The following is a 26,002-nucleotide window of genomic DNA, read 5'->3' on the forward strand; positions in this document are numbered from 1 at the left end:
TCTGCTTATCGCCTTCCTGTCAAGGTAAGTAATGGCTCTTGTAAACCACACACATCTGCTCTGTCTTGAGGGTTTTCTATAGGTTAAGTGTTTGTGTAACCACTTGTATTGGTACACAGTTAAAGTAACTTGTTAGTTCTTACTTGTAGTCGTCACTTATTTGTTGTGTTACTTTATAAGTATTTTTTTTGGTACTTATAAGTTTTCTCTCTAATTCACTAGAAATCACTGGAACTTGAAGCACTGATAAGTTGTTTTTAGATTCGTAACCGCTACCACAATTTTTGTGATTCCTAACGGCTACCACCATTGTTTCTGATTCGTAACCGCTGCCACTATTGTTTGGGCCGGGGTTTGATATCAAACGATCTCACTTGTTAACACTTGTCTGAATGAGTGTAGAGTAGTCGCTGGTACCTTTGATGAAGCTGGGTGAGATAATAGGTAGTCTCACGGCGTGTCACCTTTGATACAGTCGTAGTTTTGAGTCGTTGAGTCGTCCCAGCCGCCCTGGGTTACACTTGTAATTATCTTAGCTTGTAAGTATACACAAGTGTACACAGGTTCTGTTATCTTCATTTGTGGTTCCTTTGTTTAATGTAAACACACGTGGTGATTTTCTAGTTATATTGCATGCTCTGGTAGTTACAGAATTGTTTGTTGACAGACTACTGAGGATTAGCTATTAGCTTGTAATTAGCTCACATACTTCTCTTTGGTACGGTGTCTGGCTGTGAACTGGTGAACTGTGTGAAGCTGTGAACTAGGCGAACCTCACTCTGTCTGCTTATAAGGGGGTATGTAATCTATACGTCAACACAGAGATAAGAGGCTACACTCATAAGAACATAAGAATATAAGACTGGAGGAAACTGCAGCGGGCCTATTGGCGCATACTGGGCAGTCCCGTTTACACCCAACCCCTATTGCTCATAAAAGCATCCAACCTATGTTTGAAGCTATTCAGCATATTCGAGTTAATGATGATATTTGGTAACTTGTTCCATTCATCCACTACTCTGTTTCCAAACCAGAGTTTACCTATTTCCCACCTAAATCTAAATTTGTCTAATTTAAAACCATTGTTACGAGTTCGCTCCTGGTTGGATAGTTTGAGTACCTTTGTAATGTCCCCTTTGTTTAGCCCTGCCTTCCACTTATACACCTCTATCAGGTCGCCCCTCGCTCTACGTCTCTCAAGGGAGTGCAAAGTAAGATGCTTTAACCTGTCTCTATACTCAAGGTTCCTAATGCCCGGGATTAGTCTTGTCATTCTCCTCTGAATTCTTTCCAAGGATTCTATATGCATTCTGTAATACCGTGACCAGAACTGAACTGCGTAATCCAGGTGTGGTCTCACAAGAGCAAGATACAGTTTTAGGATGACCTCGCTAGTCTTGTAACTAACACTCCTTTGTATGAACCCAATTACTTTATTAGCCTAGTTACGAGCAAAAACACATTGTTTACTTGGCTTAAGGTTCCTACTTATCATTACTCCTAAATCTCTCTCGCAGTCGGATTTCTCTATGGCATCGTTGTTCATCTGGTATCTGGTTTCCCTGTTTACATCTCCTATACTGAGTACTTTACATTTGTCCACGTTGAATTTCATCTGCCATTTTTCAGACCATTCGAAAAATTTATTTAGATCTTCCTGTAGTTTTCCTGAGTCCTCGTCAGATTTAATAACACGTCCTATTTTAGCGTCATCAGCAAATTTACTTATGTTGCTGTCTATGCAGATATCTATGTCGTTTATGTATATAATGAATAATAATGGTCCAAGTACTAAGCCTTGGGGAACTCCACTTGTGACGTTGCTCCAATGGGACTTAGTGCGGTTAATGCTCACTCCCTGTTTCCTGTCCTGTAACCACGCCCTAATCCATTTAAGGATGTTACCTTTGATGCCATGAGCTTCTACCTTTCTAATTAGTCTTTCGTGGGGGACTCTGTCGAAGGCTTTGCTTAAGTCGAGATATACCACATCATAATTGTGCCCCTCGTCCACCGATTCGAAAACTGATGAAAAGAATGTTAATAGATTAGTTAGACAAGAACGTCCGCTTGTGAAGCCATGCTGGGAATCATTGATCAATCCGTGCTTCTCCAGGTGATTTCGAAAGAGTTTGAAATGATTGCTTCCAGTAATTTGCCTACTATTGATGTTAGACTGATTGGGCGGTAGTTAGAGGATAGTGATCTATCCCCCTTCTTGAAAATCAGTATTACATTCGCTTTCCTCCAGGATTCTGGTACTACACCTGTTTTTAAGGACATGTTAAACAACTTTGCTAAGGGCATACTAAGCTCTTCCTTACATTCCTTTAATACTCTGGCAAATATCTCATCGGGACCAGGTGACTTATTAGGCTTTAGTTTGTCTATTTGCTTACTAACATCGTTACTAGTCACTACTATCTCGCTTAATTTGTTTTCTTCACTATCTCTGAATAGAGTCGGTGCCTCGGGTATCATGTTTCAATTTTCGGTGGTGAAAACTGTTGAAAAATATTTATTCAAATTATTGCTCATTTCTCTGTCGTTATCAGTGAGCTCGCCGGTGTCTGACCGTATTGGTCCAATCTTTTCTCGTGTTTTAGTTTGATACATTTGGTAGAATCCTTTGGGGTTTGTCTTTGCCTCCCTTGCTATCCTTACCTCATTATTCCTCTTTGCTTTCCTTATCTCGGTTTTAACCCTACTCACCAATACCCTATAATAGTCCCGGAGGTGAATTTCGCCACGATTTATCCTTCAACCTATAGCCTTCCTTTGGCCAATGATGTTCTTTAAATAATTATTTATCCATTTAGGGTCATTGTTGTCTAATCTGAGTTTTTTGCATGGTATGTTCTGCCTTTGTCCATTAAGTAACTCACTATTTAAATTGTCGTGGAACTCGGCAATCTCAGATCTCGTTATCAGGTCCGTGTCATCTGTCAGGTTCACAGCCAAGCGTGACACCCCCTCTCTCAGCTGCCTCTTTAAACTGTCAAAGTTCGCCCTTCTGAAATCTGGTACTTTAGTGGAATTTTCCTTACGTCTGCCCTGAAAATCTAACTGGAACCTAATTTCTTTGTGATCGCTGTTTGCAAATTCGTTCCCTACCTCGACACGGTTAATGAGGTTTTCTCTGTTTGACAGAACTAAATCGAGTATATTATTACCCCGTGTGGGTTCGGTTATATGTTGACTTAGAAAACAGTCCTGGATCGTCTCGAGAAAAACCTCTGATTCTGATTTACCTGTAAGGTCAGTCCAATCTATTTGGCCAAGGTTAAAGTCGCCTACTATACAGACTTTGTTGTGTATGGAAGCCCTGCGCATTTCATCCCAGATAAGTCGCTCATTGACTCTATCAAGATTGGGAGGTCTATATATTACTCATGTGATTAATTTTTCCCTACCGTCGATTAATTCTATCCAAATTGTTTCTGTATTCCGCTCACTTTTTATTTCCTTATTAATTTCACACTTCAGATTATCCCTAACAAAGATTGCTACTCCGCCTCCATTCCTGGTCTGCCTATCGGTTTGGAACAGTTTATAACCCGCAATTTGGTATTCGACTGGTAACTCACGTGTGTCTAGGTTGATCCATGTTTCAGTGAATGCTATTATATCGATTTTTTCAGTACATACCAAGGCCCTAATATCATCCATTTTGTTTCTCATACTACTACTGTTCGCGTAGTATACATTTAAGTTAGTCGTGTTCTGAGTCCACCCTTTACCGCGTTTAGTTTTAAACTCCCTGTCTAATTTAGTTTTGTCATCATTCCTAACACTATTTCCCTGTAATCTTTCACTTTGTTTACCCGCTCCCACTGCAGTCTCCTCCACCCCCGTGCTCATATGTTCTCCTAGCAGTTTAAAGACTTCGATATCTTTTGAACTGCCCCCTCTAGAGCACCAGCCAGGGTTGTTACTCCATCCCTAGCATAAAGGTCCCTTCTGCCATAGAAGTTGTCCCAGTTGTCAATGAATGGGACTGATATTGACTTGCAATATCTGCCAAGACGGTCGTTGACACCAACTGCCCTTGACAACCATTCACTGCCAACTCTCCTTCTAGGCAGGACAGGGCATATGATAGGGATCCCTCCCTTAGTCCTAATACGATCTATAGCTGCCTTGAACTTATCAAGAAGCTCCTCGCTCCTACACCGGCCAATATCATTGCCTCCTGCACTGAGGCAGATAATGGGTTTGTTCCCATTACCAGACAAGATATTGTCCATCCTGTCAATTATATCTCCCACCCCAGCTCCTGGCAAACACACCCTCATCCTATTTTTGTTTTTACCACAAAAGGCCCTGTCCATGTACCTTACCTGTGAGTCACCAACAATTAAAGTTTTTATACCTTCCTTGTCTTCCCTGTCCCTGACTGTTCTAACGTCCAATTCGTCTATCAAGGGACTGAACGGGTTGGTACACTTAGCTGTTGTTGTAGTGTTTGTCTTATCCTTGGTGTACTTCTTCACCACCAGCTTCGTCTTCCCACTACTCACCACCTTCCACTCGCTTGAGTTTTCGTCAGACACTGGCTCCCCTTTTAATTTCGCCAGCTCTTCCTTTAATTTCAGGTTCTCCAACGTGGTCCTCTCAATTTCTTCCTTGGCCCTCGCCAATTCTTCCATGGACCACTCCAGTTTGGTCAACAAACTCACATACCCAAGACCGCACATAGCACTGGCCATATCTGATAATTACCCCTCGGGAGCAAACCCTGCCGTGACCTTTCCCCTAGTGAGGTCAGAACACAACTGAGGTCAGAACACAACTGACTGAGGTCAGAACACAACTCCACAGGCCTACTCTCACAGAGGCCTGGGGACATATATTTATGGGTTGTAACCTGAATCTGTGTGAAACTACAAATGTTTATGTGCTGTTTACCCTAGGAGGTGTGACAGAACAAATGCTTATGTAGCTGTATGCTCAATAGTCTGGGTGATAGAATGTATATAATGAATATATGTCTTTAGCCCATAATTATATAATACTGATTGATAGGGCTGGAACATGCACTGCAACACACCCATTAAACTGCAACAATATGCAGCAATAAACACTAACCTAACCTAACCCTGACCTAACCTAACCTCCCCTGTGTTGGTTAGGTTAAGTTAGGTTAGTGTCAGTTTAAGTATTATTAGACCAGGTTATGTCAGGTAAGGTCAGGTTACATCATGTTATGTCAGGTGAGGTCAGGTTACATCATGACTTTCAGGTGAGGTCAGGTTACATCATGTCATGTCAGGTGAGGTCAGGTTACATCATGTTATGTCAGGTGAGGTCAGGTTACATCATGTTATGTCAAGTGAGGTCAGGTTACATCATGTTATGTCAGGTAAGGTTAGGTACCATCATGTTATGTCAAGTGAGGTCAGGTTACATCATGTTATGCCAGGTGAGGTCAGGTTACATCATGTTATGTCAGGTGAGGTCAGGTTACATCATGTTATGTCAGGTGAGGTTAGGTTAGATTCAGGTCATGTCAGGTCAGACGAGGTTAGAGCTGGGTCAACAAAATCCGGTAACACAGGAGGCAGTATTTACGAGAATCTAAATTATGTAAGAGAGGCGTCAGAGTGGGAGACGGACGGCAGCAGGGGGCAGCGTCCTCACCATAAAACTGGCGGTGTTTACATGACGTGATGCTGGGATAAACATGGATAGTCTAGGGATATTGTGACGCTGGGATAAATCTGACACACACACACACTCGCTAAAAATCGTTAAAAACCCTCCCTAAAACTCGCTTAAAATCCCTAAATTAAATCCCAACTAGGCACAACTCACTAAAAGCCAAACCCACACACACACACACAATCGCTAAAAATCGTTAAAAACCCTCCCTAAAACTCGCTTAAAATTCCTAAATTAAATCCCAACTTGGCACAACTCACTAAAAACAACACACGCACACTAGCCAAAAATCGCTAAAATCCTCCCTAAAATCGCTTAAAATCCCAAAATTAAATCCCTTTATATACGACAATTAAGACAATTTTATATAGCTAAATTCCAACTGTATCTCCAAATATGTTAAATATATTCCGTCAATATGTAACGTTGGGGTAAATATCTCTAAGTCAATTTCCATCTATTTAAATGACATAGAAGCATCGCTTATTTAATTTCCATCCATAACTTCTTGGACGCTAAATTTCCCCCTCCCCTCTGGCCATTTTTTTTCCTCAGACCCACAGACTAGTGCTGCCCTCCCCCTCCTGTGGTCACTTGATGAACTAACCAATAAACAGAATAACAGACTGTTGTGGGGAGGGAAGGGGAGGGGGGGGGCATATACCGTTTAATAACAGGAGGAATTAACGCATAAATAAGGGATATGAGTTGTGGATCATGTAATCAAGGGATAGCGGGCCTTTGTAGCATTTTAATTAGGGGAATAGACGCGGGATTCATGAATGATTCTCTCCCTTAAGGGCTGATGTGACCTTGACCTAAACCCACGGATCATTCTTCACACTAGACAGACAGATAGACACCCACAGACATTCACCCACCAAGACATCCATTCATCCACCTAGGCATCCACAAAGACATCCATTCACCCACCAAGACATCCATTAATTCACCTAGGGATCCATTCACCCACCAAGACATCCATTCATCCACCAAGACATCCATTCATCCACCAGGGCATCCATTCATCCACCAAGACATCCATTCACCCACCAAGACATACATTCATCCACCAAGACATCCATTCACCCACCAAGACACCTATTCACCCACCAAGACATCCATTCATCCACCAAGACATCCATTCATCCACCAAAACATCCATTCATCCACCAAGACATCCATTCATCCACCAAGACATCCATTCATCCACCAAAACATCCATTCATCCAACAAGACATCAATTCATCCACCAAGACATCCATTCATCCACCAAGACATCCATTCATCCACCAAGACATCCATTCATCCACCAAGACATCCATTCATCCACCAAGACATCATTCCACCAAGACATCCATTCATCCACCAAGACATCCATTCATCCACCAAGACATCCATTCATCCACCAAGACATCCATTCATCCACCAAGACATCCATTCACCCACCAAGACATCCATTCATCCACCAAGACATCCATTCATCCACCAAGACATCCATTCACCCACCAAGACATCCATTCACCCACCAAGGCATCCATTCATCCACCAAGACATCCATTCATCCACCAAGACATCCATTCATCCACCAAGACATCCATTCATCCACCAAGACATCCATTCATCCACCAAGACATCCATTCACCCACCAAGACATCCATTCACCCACCAAGACATCCATTCATCCACCAAGACATCCATTCACCCACCAAGACATCCATTCATCCACCAAGACATCCATTCACCCACCAAGACATCCATTCACCCACCAAGACATCCATTCACCCACCAGGACATCCATTCATCCACAGACAGACAAAACTCCCCAGCCACAGGAGCTGCCGTGCACAGGCCAACCGGCCTATTGCAGACTCCTTATTTTCTCATGTTCTTATGTTCTTCCCTCATAAGCCCCCATTTCCTCCCTCATTACTTTCTTCCCCCCTAAGCCCCCATTTCCTTCCTCCCCTCCTTAGCCTTCAGTATCTTCCTCGCTACTTTCTTCCCTCACAAGCCCTCATTTCCTCCCTCATTACTTTCTTCCCTCCTAAACCCTCATTCCCTTCCTCCTTCATAGGTTAGGTTACGTTAGGTTATGTTAGGTCTGCGTCAGCTATAAATGGAAACCAATTATCTCACAACCATATACCAGTAATACCAACTCCGCAGCCAACCAAATCCCAGTATTACCAACACCACACACACAACACCAAAATGAATTACACACACACACACACACACACACACACACACACACACACACACAAGACCCAGTTTTCCCCTCCACCGCAAAAAAAAATAAGGAAAAACCAAATTAGCTATCCAATGGGGGTTTCAAATTGGCACAAACACGATTTCAATCAAACTCCTCCAGCCCATTAGCAACACACGAGGGGCCTTGCAATATTTTTTTCTGCAATGTGCAAATTTGTTCGTCAGTTCTACCGCGTGTTGCACATAGTGAAGAGGCGGGGGAGCATCAGAGGGCATTAGTAGTTTATTTGTAGTTGTATGTCGAATTGTGATTGGTTGGATTTACTGAGTTTCTATTGGTTATGTTATTTACCAAGTTTCTATACACTACACACAGACACACACATACATACATATATACACACACAAACATAAATACACACACTGTACACGTACACCATCTGAGGGAACTACTACACCACGTGAGTTCCTCCTAACACCATCTGGGAGGGAGTTACTACACTACGAGTTTGCTGCTCAACACCTACATTAATCTGTATATTCACTGTATGTTGCTTTACCTTTCTCTAATGAAGGCTTTTGTTAAACCACCAATGTATGTAATAAGTAAGGCCCGGATAGTTATGCATTTGCATATTTCATATGCAAATGCATATTTTGCGTGATTTCTATGATAAGTGCATATTACCTAGATAACTGCATATAAATGCATATTTTGGTAAAATATTCATCTGGCAGTATCTCTTTGTTGCCACTGAATGAGCACACGTGGTACTGGGAGGTGAGGTGAGGTGTGGTTAGGTGAAGTGAGGTGAGGTCACGTCGCTTTAATCTGTCGTTTCCACACCTGGTCATGACTCATTGGACTAGTGAGTTAGTCAGTCAGGAGCAGTGCTGCTGTGTGGAGCAACTCTCTTCTGCTGCTCGTGAAAATGCCGAAAGTACAAAGAAACCAAAATGAAGTGCTGAGATCATATGTAAAGGAATTTGATGCATTTACTACTGACGGAAGTGTACTGTTTTGTAAATATTGTGAAGCACATATATATGTTAAATACATTACGTATATTGCTTAATAAACATTAACATTAGTTTATATTAACTATTTTGTTTCCGTATAACCTGCATTCTTGGCTTTATAAGTGACATTTTTAGTGCATATAAATGCATATTTCCCCTGTTTTAGTGCATATTTGCATGCATATTTCATGGTTTTTTAGTGCATAACTATCCGGGCCCTGGTAATAAGTCATTTATGTCCAATGTAAATTTTCAGCCTTCGGGCTGCAAAATTTTTTCAATAAACCGTTAATTATTATTTATTATTATTATTAACACTACACATACATATATACACACAAACATAAATACACACACTATACACGTACAAACACTACACACATATATATATATATATACACACACACAAACATAAATACACACACTATACACGTACAAACACTACACACATATATATATATATATACACACACAAACATAAATACACACACTATACACGTACAAACACTACACATACACACACACACACACGCACACACGCATACATACATACACCAGCATCATATATATATACACGTACATACATACATACACGCACAAACACACATACCGATACACTCGTACACACTGTTATACTTCACTACAGTATAAGAACATAAGAACATAAGAATGGAGGAAACTGCAGCGGGCCTATTGGCCCATACTGGGCAGTCCCGTTTACACCCAACCCCTATTGCTCATATGAGCATCCAACCTATGTTTGAAACAATTCAGGGTATTCGAGTTAATGATGATATTTGGTAACTTGTTCCATTCATCCACTACTCTGTTTCCAAACCAGTGTTTACCTATTTCACGCCTAAATCTAAATTTGTCTAATTTAAAACCATTGTTACGAGTTCGCTCCTGGTTGGATAGTTTGAGTACCTTTGTAATGTCCCCTTTGTTTAGCCCTGCCTTCCACTTATACACCTCTATCAGGTCGCCCCTCGCTCTACGTCTCTCAAGGGAGTGCAAATTAAGACGCTTTAACCTGTCTCTATACTCAAGGTTCCTAATGCCCGGGATTAGTCTTGTCATTCTCCTCTGAATTCTTTCCAAGGATTCTATATCCATTCTGTAATACGGTGACCAGAACTGAACTGGTTAATCCAGGTGTGGTCTCACAAGAACAAGATACAGTTTTAGGATGACCTCGCTAGTCTTGTAACTAACACTCCTTTGTATGAACCCAAGTACTTTATTAGCCTTGTTACGAGCAAAAACACATTGTTTACTTGGCTTAAGGTTCCTACTTATCATTACTCCTAAATCTCTCTCGCAGTCGGATTTCTCTATGGCATCGTTGTTCATCTGGTATCTGGTTTCCCTGTTTACATCTCCTATACTGAGTACTTTACAATTGTCTACGTTGAATTTCATCTGCCATTTTTCAGACCATTCGAAAAATGTGTTTAGATCTTCCTGTAGTTTTGCCTAGTCCTCGTCAGATTTGATAACACGTCCTATTTTAGTGTCATCAGCAAATTTACTTATGTTGCTGTCAATGCCGATATCTATGTCGTTTATGTATATAATAAATAATAATGGTCCAAGTTTTTTGTATGGTATGTTCTGCCTTTGTGCATTAAGTAACTCACTATTTAAATTGTCGTGGAACTCGGCAATCTCAGATCGCGTTATCAGGTCGGTGTCATCTGTCAGGTTCTCAGCCAAGCGCGACACCCCCTCTGTCAGCTGCCTCTTTAAACTGTCAAAGTTTGCCCTTCTGAAATCTGGTACTTTAGTAGAATTTTCCTTACGTCTGCCCTGAAAATCTAACTGGAATCGAATTTCTTTGTGATCTCTGTTTGCAAGTTCGTTCCCTACCTCGACACTGCTAATTAGGTTTTCTCTGTTCGACAGAACTAAGTCCAGTATATTATTACCCCGTGTGGGTTCGGTTATATGTTGACTTAGGAAACAGTCCCGGATCGTCTTGAGAAAATCCTGTGATTCTGAGTTACCCGTAAGGTCAGTCCAATCTATTTGGCCAAGGTAAAAGTCGCCTACTATACAGACTTTGTTGTGTATGGAAGCCCTGCGCATTTCATCCCAGACGCTATCAAGATTGGGGGGTCTATATATTACTCCTGTGATTAATTTTTCCCAACTGTCGCTTAATTCTATCCAAATTGTTTCTGTATTCCTCTCAGTTTTTATTTCCTTGCAGAAACGTAAGACATCACTAGCTGTTGCCCTTGTGGACTTCAGGAAGGTCTTTGACCTTGTTGATCACTGCACTGTTATCAACAAGGCTATTGCACTAGGGCTGCCCACCAACCTGGTCTCATGGCTCACTGATTTCTTGAATGGACGTCGCCAAGCAGTGAGGTATCAGAGCTTGGTCTCTACATTCCAACACCTCACCTGCTGTGTTCCCCAGGGGACCAAGATGGGACCACTGTGCTTCCTCATCCTGATCAACGACGTTCTATCGGACATTCCTCACAGGTGGAAGTACGTGGATGACTGCACTGTCGGGGTTTCAGTGGACAACACCGCACCAGACTACTCACCGCTCCAAGGCACCCTGGACAGGCTACAGGCATGGACTACGGAGAACAATGTCACCATCAACCACACCAAAACCGTAGTCATGCACATCAATACCGCCACCACTCCAGTGCAAGCCCCAGCAGTCACAGTGGGTGCCCATCCTCTCCAGCTGGTGCAGTCTGCCAAACTCCTGGGTGTAACTATAGACAACAAACTTGACTGGAAGGCCCATGTAAATAACACAGTCAAGGCAGCCTCGTACCGTATCTACATGCTACGAAGACTTAGGTCACTTGGGAAACCCACGCCAGAGCTGAGGACCATCTACAACGCCTTTATTCTTCCCAACCTAAAGTATGCGTCACCAGCCTGGTCGTCTTCTCTCAACTCCACCCAACAACGTCAGCTAGAAAAGGTACAGAAAAGGGCCTGCAGAATCATGCTCGGTGCAGAATACTCCGGCTACACCAACGCTCTCTCCACCCTGGAAATGCCATCAATCAGTGACCTCCACCACCAAGCACTGGAAAGGTTTGGCCGTGGACTACTGCATCACCCTCGCCATCACCACCTCCTGCAGCCCCCCACCCAACTCGCGCAGTCCACCACTACAACAAAATTCAGCCCATAAGACCCCGTACCGATAGATATAAGAACAGCACCATCCCATCTATTGTTAAAATAATAAATAACTCCTGATATATGTACTGCACAGCCCTGTAAATGTCTTCAATACATATTATATCATTATGTCTAAATCTAATGTAAGTCTGTATATTTTCAGCCACCGGCTGCAACTCTATTAATAAACCGTTTATTATTATTATTATTACATACACACACACACACACATAGACACAGACACAGACACACACACACACACACACACACACACACACATACATTACATAACAGCATCAACATATATTTAAGTCTCCCCATAATAATATTCTCAAACTACACAAACACTTAAAATCTTTACTATTCGTTCCAACTAAAAATATCTATTAATTTTCACTCAAAGGTTAATCGGTTTATTTACCAAATATTTAATGACCATTAACATCCTTTGCATCAGCGGCAGTAATTATATTCATGTAATGTAGGCAAGAGGTGTTAAGTTTATAATGATATGCAACAATATAATTACTTGCCTGACATACACACACACAGACACACACACACACACATACGCACACACGCATACATACATACATACACCAGCATCATTTATATACACGTACACACATACATACACGCACAAACACACATACCGATACACTCGTACACACTGTTATACTTCACTACAGTATACTGTATACTGTATTCAGTGTTTCTTCTCTGCTAAAATCACACACAGTTCAGTAAAAGTATTTGTAAATTAACTTAAACACTGAGGCTTCCGTTTACTATATAGTCCCTTGTTAGGTAAATTCTAAGATGCTTTTCCACGTCCTTTTACCGTATTAATATTATATGTACAGTAATAAATAATAATAATAATAATAATAATAATAATAATAATAATAATAATAATAATAATAATAATAATAATAATAATAATAATAATAATAATAATAATAATAATAATAATAATAATAATGATAATAATAATAATAAGAATAATAATAATAATAATAATAATAATAATAATAATAATAATGATAATAATAATAATAATAATGATAATAATAATATAATTATAAAACCTTACAAAATAAAATAAACAAATACAATGTATTAAGTAAAGCATTAAAAATAATACAAATTAATAAATCAATTAACTAATAAAATAAATTAGAGAAATATAACAACAAAAATAAGATAATAGAAGAATAACATTGAGAAATAAAGTCTCTATTTCTCGTCTCGTTCTTAATGTGAAATATCTCGTTGTTTTGTCTCATCACCGATTAAATGTCTCGTAGCAGTGTCTTGGGTCTCGGTTCCTGTATGATTTATCTCGTAGCCTTAAATGTCTCGTCAGGTTATGATTCCCAGTCTCGTATCGATTGAATGTCTCGCATCAGTGGCTAGGAATGTCTCATTATCAGAGATGTCTTATTGATTACTGTAATGTGTAGTGTGTGTGTGTGTTAGTAAACGACGTCTTAACTGAAACAGAACTTATTATAATCAAATACGAATAAATCACTATTAGGTTATTGCAAGAAAATGGAAAAAGTTATCCGTATTTGCCTAAAAAAAAGTGAGTTGCCTTTTAAAATAATTGATGATTATCCGAACGATTCGGTGTGACGCCAACAATAAGAAAAAGACCAGTTTGTATATTGTAAAATTAAACAATAACTTCATTTTATATAAGTATATTGTAGGGGTATCGAGATATTAAAGTTGTCTAGCACTCAGGATGGAAGGAAACTCTAATGTGGTTTTCTTGTATAATATATAAGTTATATGATAGACAGTCTGGTGCTGGAGGTGCTGTGTGGTGAGGAGCAGCTTGGTAGAGACGTGCGGTGAGTAGCTTGTTGAAGGAGGTAGATGTGCAGGAGCTTCGTTAGAGAAGGTGTTGCCTGTTGCTGGCTTCCTGGTTGAATGAAATGTTAACAGCGTGGAGCTTGCTGGAGGAGATGTTGCTTGTTCAGGAAAATGGGCAGAATGAGAGTTGGTTGGTGAGGAAGCTCAGAGAAGGACATGCTCGCTGGCGGGAGCGAGGACCGCCAGGCAGGCGGAGGAGAGGCGAGGGTCGCCAGGCAGCGGCAGAGGAGGAGGTGTTGCTTGTTCAAGAAGATTGGTCAGACTGAATCTCAATGGAGAGACAGAGCTTATATACCCCGCAGCAGCCGCTATGAGTCATGGTGGGAAAACCCGAGAAGTAGCCGGTGACTAGTTCCGTTGCTAAGATAAGGTAACATCTGGGGACAGCTCTCGCTTGATTGCTAGGGAAGGCGGCACATTGGAATGCGATACGCAGTTTGTAGGGGAGACGTCCACTACAATATATTCCTCAAATTGTATATCAAGTTCAAAAAAAAATTATTTTTATTAATCGTATTTTTTTCTAATTTTCATATTTGTTCGTATTTTTAGTTGTTGTCAGTAATGATGTATTGTTTTTAATAAATTACAAATGTGAAAAAAATGTAAGCTCTTCAGTTTTTTCTCTTATTAATTAATGTTATTTTATTACTGTAACTTATTGGTATTTTTATTATTTCTCTTTCACTCTTTATTCTCTATTTATTCCTTAAGACGTAATACAGAGAAAACAGATTAAATGGCGTCGAAACTGTACTAAGACTCTTAACATTTCCAACGGTACAGACAAACACATTATCATAAACACAAGGATCACAGATGTAACCTCGACACAAGTGTTTCATTTCCAAATTCAGATGCAAAATTTTATCAATATTCCAACACGCACACATTGTTCACTCACATATTATTATTCACACCTGTTCTTGCCAATTCGTAGCTCCATTGTTCTATCTTCCACAACAGCGATCAGAGAGGTGATAACTGCTTGTCACAGGTGCCAATCATTACTCTATCATAAGCAGTCCCCTCTGTTCTAACCTAACCTTGAATTCTAAAGCCGAATTGTTTGGGTAAACCGAACACAAATATTTGTGTCAAGGATTATCATATCCAGGCCTCAGTTCTCTTACTTTTAATGTATGTGTTGTACTGCAGTTACTATTATTATCATTATTATCATCATCATTATCATTATTACTACTACTACCATCATTATCATTATTTTTATCATTATCACTACTACTACTACTACTATCATTATCATTATTATTATTATCATTATTACTACTACTACTATCATTATCATTATTATTATTATTACTACTACTACTATCATTATCATTATTATTATTATCATTATTACTACTACTACTACTACCATCATTATCATTATCATTATCATTATTACTACTACTACTACTACCATCATTATCATTATCATTATCACTACTACTACCATCATTATCATTATTATTATCATTATCACTACTACTACTACTACTATCATTATCATCATTATTATTATTATCATTATAACTACTACTACTACTACCATCATTATCATTATTACTACTACTACTACCATTATCATTATTACTACTACTACTACTATCATTATTATTATTATTATTATTATTATTATTATTATTATTACTACTACTACTATCATTATCATTATTATTATCATTATCATTTTTATTATCATTATCACTACTACTACTACTACTACTATCATTATTATTATTATTATCATTATTACTACTACTACTACTTTTTTTTTTTTTTTTTTTTTTAAGTGGCCTCCAGCCTCCTCCCCCAATAGCCACACCTTCGCCACCATTTCTTTACCTTAATATTAAATATCCTAATACATAAGAAGCTATCCTATCTGTGTTAAATTAGTTGAGCTGCAGATCTATGCTGCATTCAGTGACTGTAGCCTCATAGTCAATATCTGCAGCAGTTGTCCGAGTAGGGGCAGAAGCTCTCGTTCCCCTGAGGCAGAGCAAAGCCGACCGAAGGCGAGAGAAGGACAGTCGACATCTCATCCAGGCTGTAACATAACTTCTGGGCTGCTGCTTCTGTTCGGAGATCAACTCCGCGAGTCTGGCGTAGAAACATCTTGCACTTGGGCCCATCCCACCAGAGGTTGTGAACACTAGAGGAGTGAAGCTACCTTGATCAACGCTTTGAATTCTCTCCCCATATGCCCTTCTCTTGTCGTTCTCGTTCCTCCTATGTGCAGCATTGAGAGCTAGGTTATGGTGACATGCGGCCATGGGATCAAAAATCCTGATGTCGAAGAAAGCTCGCTGTCCCCTCGTCCAGAATCCTCAAGCACTGACGTCCACACGGGCTTCGTTAGATGTGTTCGAAGTCCTGTGTTGGAAGATCTCGCCATCCAATGGAAGGAGGGTCGGTTCTACCATGACGTCCCGCCAGATTTCCTTCAACATATTTGCTGTGAGATCCCTTACCTCGTCATGCCGCATGCATATGAAGCCCCCCTTCTTGCACACCATGGCGTGATCGCCATCATAGGAAGAGCCACACACGCATTGGGACGCAAACCTTCTACTGGCCAACCGTACTTTAGAGCAATGGCATCTGTAAATTCTTGTTTATTAAGACTGAAACCATTTGCCCTTATCGGTAACGTAGTTAACCAGTTCGAGGCGCCCACCTCCTGCGCAATAGCTACTTTTTCAAATTTTCTGGAACCTGCAGCAATAGTTGCTGCAACATATCATTTTGGCAGTGCTGTCGATCTGTCATAATGGACCTACGAATCTTATTTACTTCGCTGGTATCCACTTCCCCTGTTGCATTCTGGGCTATTATGTGGTCCGTGAGGGCTGCCGTGAGCTTAAGTGAATTTTGATGTTCTGTGTCAGCAATCTCCTCTGGATTTGTTAGTCCCATCCCTCCCAGTCTTGGTGGAAGTGCAAGAAGTGATCTTTCTGCTGGGGTTAAGTCAGGGTGTTTCACTAATTTGGGAATGAACTTGACACTGATAGCTTCTTCCAGAGGGTGGAGGAGGGGTCCGATCTCAGGGATGGTGCGCATCAGGTAGTTCCAGCGATGCTTGACTCCATGGGTGAATGCTGCAAAGGCCGCATGTGGCTCTGTGTTAGCAATCTCAGACAGAGCTTGGATTTCACTAACCCACTCATTCACCTTTCCCGCTACGTACTCGGTCCTGAAGTCCGTAGTGCCAATTACTGCGCCTAGATGTCTTTGGCCGTCCTTAGTTATTTTGACCTCACTTCCGCCAAAAACCTCCAATGCCTGTTCATAATGTTCTGGCTTCACGATGAGGAAGGACTTGCTGGCGTTTGGGTGGTACCCTATTTGTGGACCTCGCGATGTTACCAAGTCCCACCACTTTTTGATGCACTCCACTTTTCCTGCTCCTGTAAGGTCACTACTACTATCATTATCATTATTATTATTATTAGTATTATTACTACTACTTCCATCATTATTATTATTATTATCATTATTACTACTACTACTACTACCATCATTATCATTATTATTATCATTATCACTACTACTACTACTACTATCATTATTATTATTATTATTATCATTATTAATACTACTACTACTACCATCATTATCATTATTATTATCATTATCACTACTACTACTACTACTACTACTATCATTATCATTATTATTATCATTATTACTACTACTACTACTACTACTACTATCATTATCACTACTACTACTACTAATATCATTATCATTATTATTATTATTATCATTTTTACTACTACTATCATCATTATCATTTTTATTATTATCATTATTACTACTACTACTATCATTATCATTATTATTATCATTATCACTACTACTACTACTACTATCATTATCATTATTATTATCATTATCACTACTACTACTACTACTATCATTATCATTATTATTATTATTATCATTATTACTACTACTACTATCATTATCATTATTATTATTATTACTACTACTACTACCATCATTAACATTATAATTATCATTATTACTACTACTACTACTACTACTATCATTATCATTATCATTATCACTACTACTACTATTACTATCATTATCATTATTATTATCATTATTACTACTACTACTACTACTACTATCATTATCATTATCATTATCACTACTACTACTACTACCATCAATATCATTATTATTATCAATATTACTACTACTACTACTACTACTACTATCATTATCATTATTATTAGTATTATTATTATTATTACTACTACTACTAATACTATCATTATCATATTATTATCATTATTACTACTACTTCTACTACTACTATCATTATTACTATTATTATCATTATCACTACTACTACTACTACTAACATTATTATTATTATTATTATTATTATTATTATTATTATTATTATTATTATTACTACTACTACTACTATCATTATCATTATTATTATCATTATCACTACTACTACTATCATTATCATTATCATTAATACTACTACTACTACTACTACTATCATTATCATTATTATTATTACTACTACTACCATCATTATTATTATTATTATTATTATTATTATTACTAATACTACTACTACTATCATTATTATTATCATTATTACTACTACTACTACTATCATTATTATTATTATTATTATTATTATTATTATTACTACTACTACTACTATCATTATCATTATTATTATCATTATCACTACTACTACTACTACTATCATTATTATTATTATTATTATTACTACTACTACTATCATCATTATTATTATTATTATTATTATTATTATTTACTACTACTACTACTATCATTATCATTATCATAATTACTACTACTACTACTACTATCATTAACATTATTATGATCATTATTACTACTACTACTACTACTATCATTATTATTATTATTATTATTATTATTATTATTACTACTACTACTACTACTATCATTATCATTATCATTATTACTACTACTACTACTACTACTACTATCATTATCATTATTATTATCATTATTACTACTACTACTATCATTATCATTATTATTATCATTATTACTACTACTACTTCTAACATCATTATCATTATTATTATAATTATCATTATTACTATTACTACTACTACTGTCATTATCATTATTATTATTATTATCATTATCACTACTACTACTACTACTACCATCATTATCATTATTATTATCATTATCACTACTACTACTACTATCATTATCATTATTATTATCATTATTACTACTACTACTATCATTATCATTATTATTATCATTATCCCTACTACTACTACTACTATCATTATCATTATTATTATCATTATCCCTACTACTACTACTACTATCATCATTATTATTATTATTATCATTATTACTACTACTACCATCATTATCATTATTATTATCATTATTACTACTACTACTATCATTATCATTATAATTATCATTATCACTACTACTACTACTACTATCAGTATCATTATTATTATTATTATCAATATCACTACTACTACTACTACTAACATTATTATTATTATTATTATTATTATCATTATCACTTCTACTACTACTACTATCATTATCATTATTATTATCATTATTACTTCTACTACTACTACTATCATTATCATTATTACTACTACTACTATCATTATCATTATTATCATTATTATTATTATTATCATTATTAGTCCAGATTCAGTTTTGAAAAATAATGAATATTTTGGGCAAATGGTGATTTTTATTAATATATTTATATTCTCTGCTAATTAATTTCTATTAATTCGTTTATAAAAAAATATTGCCTATTTTCTTTAAGGCGTCGTTTACTATTATAAGATAACTAGATTACTACAGGTACTACTTATCTTAATAGTATTGTACCACCACAATGTCTACAATAATAACAACAACAACTACTATTAACGGCGTCCAACCTCCCCTCTCTACACCTAATCTAACAACAGCAGCTAAGTTAGTTAAGGTGTGAGCGGCCTCATAAACTGACTATATGTGTTGTTGACTTAGCTTCCCAAGACGCTCTTCCTCTGACACACAACACGGCAGCGTCTCTACTCGGTACGTCTCGTTAAATAGGGATAATCAACTACGTCTCGATAAATAGCGATAACCACCTATTTAAATATCTACTATCTCGTTAAATAGGGATAATCACCTATTAAAATATCTTCTGTCTGGTTAAATAGCGATAATCACCTACATCTCGTTAAATAGCGATAATCACCTATTTAAATATCTACTGTCTCGTTAAATAGGGATAATCACCTACGTCTCGTTAAATAGGGATAATCACCTATTAAACTTTGAAAACAAACTGATTTTTTTTTGACAAATATGGATAATTTGTATTTTCATTACTAAACCTTCATGGAAATTCCTATGTGGTAAAATGTATTATTCCATTTATAGGTTAGGTTAGGCATGGAATATCTTGTGTATTTTGTGTTAACTTCTAACTGGTCAGAATTGGCAAGTAAACCATACTAACCTAACCTAACCTAACCTACTAACGATATAATCTGGTTATCTTACACTGTAATAGTAAACGACGCATTAAAGAAAATAGGCAATATTTTATTATAGAAATTAATTAGCAGAAAATATAAATAAATTAATAAATATCCCCATTTGCCGAAAATATTCATTATTTTTCAAAACTGAATCTGTAATATGCATACGTACATACATAGATACATACATATATTCATACATACATACATGCATACAGTATTTATAACATGAAGGTCTCGGTAACAGATGCGCCACATTGTAAACCTGTAACAGTGTTGGCAGTGACGTCATACTTAAGGGGCACCAAGTCATTAATGTTAACTCATTTGTATAGTGGAGTTAATACAGTGGTTCATCAACAAGGTGTTCAGGTGTACTCAGGTGTAGAGTACCTTCATCAACAGGTAAATCTCTTTACCTGTCATTTATGTATATTGTCACTCTTAAATGTTTCTATAAAATATGGATGAGAAACTCGGCGGTGTAGTGATGCATTGTGGGAGTTGGGGTGAAGGGGGGGGGAGTGTTTATATTGGCCTGCGAGGAGGAGGAGAAGCACAACACTATTACTAGTACACCTGTACACAGGTGAGTATTGTGTGTCAAGCGAAGTGTATTAGTAAACTTATACCCCGCCATAACCGAGTTGTTAGACCATCAAAACACGTGACCATTATAACTTGTTGTTATCATTAACAAGTTATACCTGGTAGTGGTAGTACTGTAATATAGACCATCACAACACGTGACCAATATAACTTGTAGTTACCATTAACAAGTTATACCTGGTAGTGGTAGTACTGTAATATAGACCATCACAACACGTGACCAATATAACTTGTAGTTAACATTAACAAGTTATACCTGGTAGTGGTAGTACTGTAATATAGACCATCACAACACGTGACCAATATAACTTGTAGTTAACATTAACAAGTTATACCTGGTAGTGGTAGTACTGTAATATAGATCATCACAACACGTGACCAATATAACTTGTTGTTAACATTAACAAGTTATACCTGGTTGTGGTAGTACTGTAATATAGACCATCACAACACGTGACCAATATAACTTGTAGTTATCATTAACAAGTTATACCTGGTAGTGGTAGTACTGTAATATAGACCATCACAACACGTGACCAATATAACTTGTTGTTAACATTAACAAGTTATACCTGGTAGTGGTAGTACTGTAATATAGACCATCACAACACGTGACCAATATAACTTGTTGTTAACATTAACAAGTTATACCTGGTAGTGGTAGTACTGTAATATAGACCATCACAACACGTGACCAATATAACTTGTTGTTAACATTAACAAGTTATACCTGGTAGTGGTAGTCTCTCACTTTCTAACGTTTGACAATAATGTTAAAAATACTTGTATGGGCTGTAGTCGGTAATTAACATACAGAGCGTGATACACGCCGCCAGTTACATGCATAAACATACACACGATATACCAACAACCTTCCCTCAAGTTAAGTTATACTGTTTATTGTACAGCACAGTACTGTATAGTACAGCACAGTGCAGAACAGTACTGAAAGGTACAGTACAGCACAGTACTGTATAGTACAGCACAGTGCAGGGCAGTACTGAAAGGTACAGTACAGCACAGCGCGGTACAGTACTAAAAGGTACAGTACAGCACAGTGCAGTACAGTACTAAAAGGTACAGTACAGCACAGTGCAGGACCGTACTAAAAGGTACAGTACAGCACAGTGCAGTACAGTACTAAAAGGTACAGTACAGCACAGTGCAGGACAGTATTGAAAGGTACAGTACAGCACAGTGCAGTACAGTACTAAAAGGTACAGTACAGCACAGTTGAGGACAGTATTGAAAGGCACAGTACAGCACAGTGCAGTACAGTACTAAGAGGTACAGTACAGCACAGTACTGTATAGTACAGCACAGCGCAGTACAGTACTAAAAGGTACAGTATTACATAGTACAGCATAGTGCAGTGCAGTGCAGTGCAGTACTGTTTAGTACAGCACAGCGCAATACAGTACTAAAAGGTAGGCTACAGTATTGCATAGTACAGCATAGTGCAGTGCAGTGCAGTACTGTTTAGTACAGCACAGTGCAGTGCAGTGCAGTACTGTTTAGTACAACACAGTGCAGTACAGTACTATATATTACGGTACAGTACAGTATCCGCTATTAGTTTTTAAATTGTTCTCAAAAGCTGAAGATAATGAGGCAAATCAAACAGTGTAACATAATTATTACTATTATTAATATTATTATTATTTATGATGGTCATTTATCATCCACGAAATTGTTTGAAATGTTTACCTTTTGTTAAGTTTTCTTATTATGAGTGTTGTTGTTAACATGTTTACACTTATCAGGTGTTACGACTGATCCTACGAGATCGGCTAAAATAGAATTAATAATGTATGTTACTTTTACTAATTCAGATCAAGGTGTAACTAAGGTGAAAACATAAACAATTATTAATACTGCTAACATGAACGTTAAACATTTCATATTATATTCTAAGTCGTAGGAGATAACGATTATATGTGATAATAAACACTTTATTAACCCACAAAACTTGTTCAGTTGTTACAGAAAAGTGAACAAGTTGTTTGAGGATGAAGTACATGTTGACGCTACTGGTGGTGACCGTCACGGTTGTGGGAGCAATAGACAACAAAACTGCTCCGGTAGATCCAGTGATCCTTCCGTGTGGCCCCCACACCATGAAACTCGGCGATGTGGTCTTGGTGCAGTCACCAGGTTACCCCGCCCGCCTGACCAACAAGAGCAGGTAAGATCATCCCCAGTTCACCTTCACAGGTACACCATAACACTACAGGTACACCATAACAATACAGGTAGTCTCAGGTCAATATGTTTGTGCTGTTGCTTCAGTTAAATACATGTTCACGTCTGCAGTCATATTAACGTAAGTTACTGTAACTTTTAAACGAGGATCCTCAAGGTGTTTAATGTTTCTCTTAAATTAAAGGTGTTCCAATATGTCTAAGACCAGGGTTGCCATACGTCCGTATTTTCCCGGACATGTCCTCCATTTAGGTCTCGAAATCTTCATCCAGAAGGAATTTTTAAAATTCTTCAAAAGTCCGGAATTTCAGCTTCCATCATTTTCTCCACGGAAAGAAACATGAAACTGTAATGACGAGAGAGAGAGAGAGAGACTGTGAGAGAGGGGAGGTGGAAACAGTAGAGATCTTGTTCAGTTCTCGTCAGCTGATAAGTCACGTGTACGCCTGTACGGTGGTGTCAACTTAGCTGCTAGCAGTTTTTGGGGTAAACTGTAGTGCCATGTACTGCTTTTCCTTGTTCTTCAGCCACGCGCATTATTATATTATTTTATATTTAGTTGCTATTACAGCCATAAATGAAATGTTGAAAGTATACCATTTTTTTCTTATGGCTTATTTTACACGGTAGCGTTTGTTTTTCTTGTCCTGCTTTTAAGGCATTTTAGCAATTTCCAACCACAATCTAGCCACTTTCCTTATATTATTTACGTGTGTCGACAACTATGACGGTGGCCGGTGGTTGGCCAGTCTTTAACCTGCAGTGACAGTGTTTGATCTTAGTCTTTGTTGTGGGTTTGTCGCTTGGTGCCACAGCTAGTGCTTACGATTTGTTGTACTTTTCCAGAGCATAAAACGGTCACGGCTGCATCAAGGTTACATAGCGCCAAAGTGTGTGCCAGGTAAGGGGGGGGGCGGCTGATGTCTTCGGGAACGTCCTCTTTTTTTAATGTTCAGATATGACAACCCTATCTAAGACACAATACCAAGATGACAAACTAAATGGCGTCTAAACTGTAACCTTCCCGAGGATACAAAGACGATTACAATTGTTAGTTCTACCTGTGTTCCTCTAACATTATTACCACCACAGGTGTTACTTCCACCAACACCTGTATTCCTCTAAGATTATTCCGTCTTCCACAATAACGTCTACAGGTGTTCACTCCTTCCCACAGTTGTCAACAGAATATCGTCTGCCAGTCACCGAGTGCCAAGCTTGGAGTCGCCTGCGAAGTATTTAACCTGGAAGACTGTGACAATGAACGACTCATCATATCCTACGACACCACTTCCTCCACGTATGTGTTACCCGGTACAACACCACCACCACCACCACCTCTACTACTGTTACTCTTACTACCTTTACTACAAACTAAAAAAAACAACTTTTACTGCTATTGTTATTATACAATGCAAATAGTATTACAATACCGGTTCTCCTTAAAATTACACTACTACTACTACTACAACAACTACTGCTTCTGTGTGTGATATTGACAGTAACATTAGTAGTTACTGGACATAAAGACAATATGTGATCCAGTCATAACAATACTTGCATTATTTTTATCTATCATTAAACCTTTACTTTTGATGTTGGTAATATTATCAAGTAATAACACTCTTACTAACTTCTGATGCTTCAATAACTATTACTTTAATTACAACCACTAACACATTATTACTCCTGTTACCTCGAATACTTTGTCTCCTCAGTCTGAGCATAAACTGATAATAATACCTCACTATAACCTCCTGCCTGTCACTATAACCAGCCAATGTTAATTACTATATGATGGCGTTATCCTCAACAGACTCTGCGGGAATGTTAAACCTAACGGCGTCTTCCCCACCAACGCGATGAAACTCGAATTCATAACCAAAGGCGTGAATGACTCCACTGGGTACAATTGTTCCATCACGTGCCTAAGATAACAAACCAATGACCAACTACAACAAGTAGTGTGAGAAGCAGCTGCCTCTCTCTTACCTGCACCACGACTACCAGGACCACTATGAGGAATTCCTTGGGATTTGTTCATCTGAAGGAGTGACATGCTAGTGTTCCAGGCTTCACTAACCCCCGGACCCGGAAACCTGACCAAACCTTCCTATGTCAGCCTGGCCTAATGTAACCTGTCCCTTAATGACCTAACCCACCTATCCCCAGCAAACCCTAAATTTATCACCTCGAACATGACCCAATGTAACCTAACCAATACAGCACTTTATAGAGACATGTCATCACTACTTGTGTAAGACTTTATCAAGACATTATATATTATCTATTAATCATTTAGAGAATATTGGCAGAATATAATAAAATATTGCACAGCAAACACTGTTTATGTATATAACCTAAACCACTGAAGAAAGCCAACCAATAATAAATACAGTCCAGTACAGTACAGTACCCTACTGTACTGTACTGTACTGTACTGTACACAAGTTTGTAATATCTCAAGTGAGGTCTCGTAGGCAGACCATAAGAGAATTATAATTTAGTGTAAAAGTAATGATTATGGTGACTCACTAAGTCACATTATCCACTGTGTTTACTCCTCTTGAGGGCTGGATCATGGGTCACACAGAATGAAGCTAGATATACCCACACCTGCCTCCATATATCCTCAACCCACACACGTAGGGAGGGTGTGTCTTGTTCTCTGTCAAGAAGACTCTTATGGTAGT

At 38.1% G+C, this 26,002-nt stretch overlaps 1 protein-coding gene across 2 annotated transcripts; it reads left to right on the plus strand.

Annotated features, from left to right (window-relative positions):
• On the plus strand, positions 1 to 25,650 carry LOC121865758. Of its 2 annotated transcripts, none has more exons than XM_042365306.1 (4): positions 1 to 24; positions 23,085 to 23,292; positions 24,487 to 24,609; positions 25,126 to 25,650. In XM_042365306.1, the coding sequence occupies exons 2-4, from the start codon at positions 23,117 to 23,119 to the stop codon at positions 25,244 to 25,246; spliced, it is 420 nt and encodes a 139-aa protein (XP_042221240.1). In that variant the 5' UTR covers positions 1 to 24; positions 23,085 to 23,116; the 3' UTR covers positions 25,247 to 25,650. The 2 variants fall into 2 exon arrangements, with proteins under 2 accessions (XP_042221240.1, XP_042221239.1); XM_042365305.1 differs by lacking the exon at positions 1 to 24 and adding an exon at positions 20,995 to 21,087.
• Positions 25,651 to 26,002: the final 352 nt, after the last annotated feature.

Source organism: Homarus americanus, unplaced genomic scaffold (assembly GCF_018991925.1).
Source record: "Homarus americanus isolate GMGI-L3 unplaced genomic scaffold, GMGI_Hamer_2.0 scaffold7161, whole genome shotgun sequence".
Lineage (NCBI taxonomy): Eukaryota > Metazoa > Arthropoda > Malacostraca > Decapoda > Nephropidae > Homarus > Homarus americanus.

Bases quoted from the DNA above. Each gene is read 5' to 3' on its own strand.
- LOC121865758 (XM_042365306.1), top strand. From the start codon at position 23,117: ATGAAGTACATGTTGACGCTACTGGTGGTGACCGTCACGGTTGTGGGA. The intron at 23,293-24,486 runs GTAAGATCATCC...TCCTTCCCACAG, and splicing joins CGCCTGACCAACAAGAGCAG to TTGTCAACAGAATATCGTCT. The intron at 24,610-25,125 runs GTATGTGTTACC...TATCCTCAACAG, and splicing joins TACGACACCACTTCCTCCAC to ACTCTGCGGGAATGTTAAAC.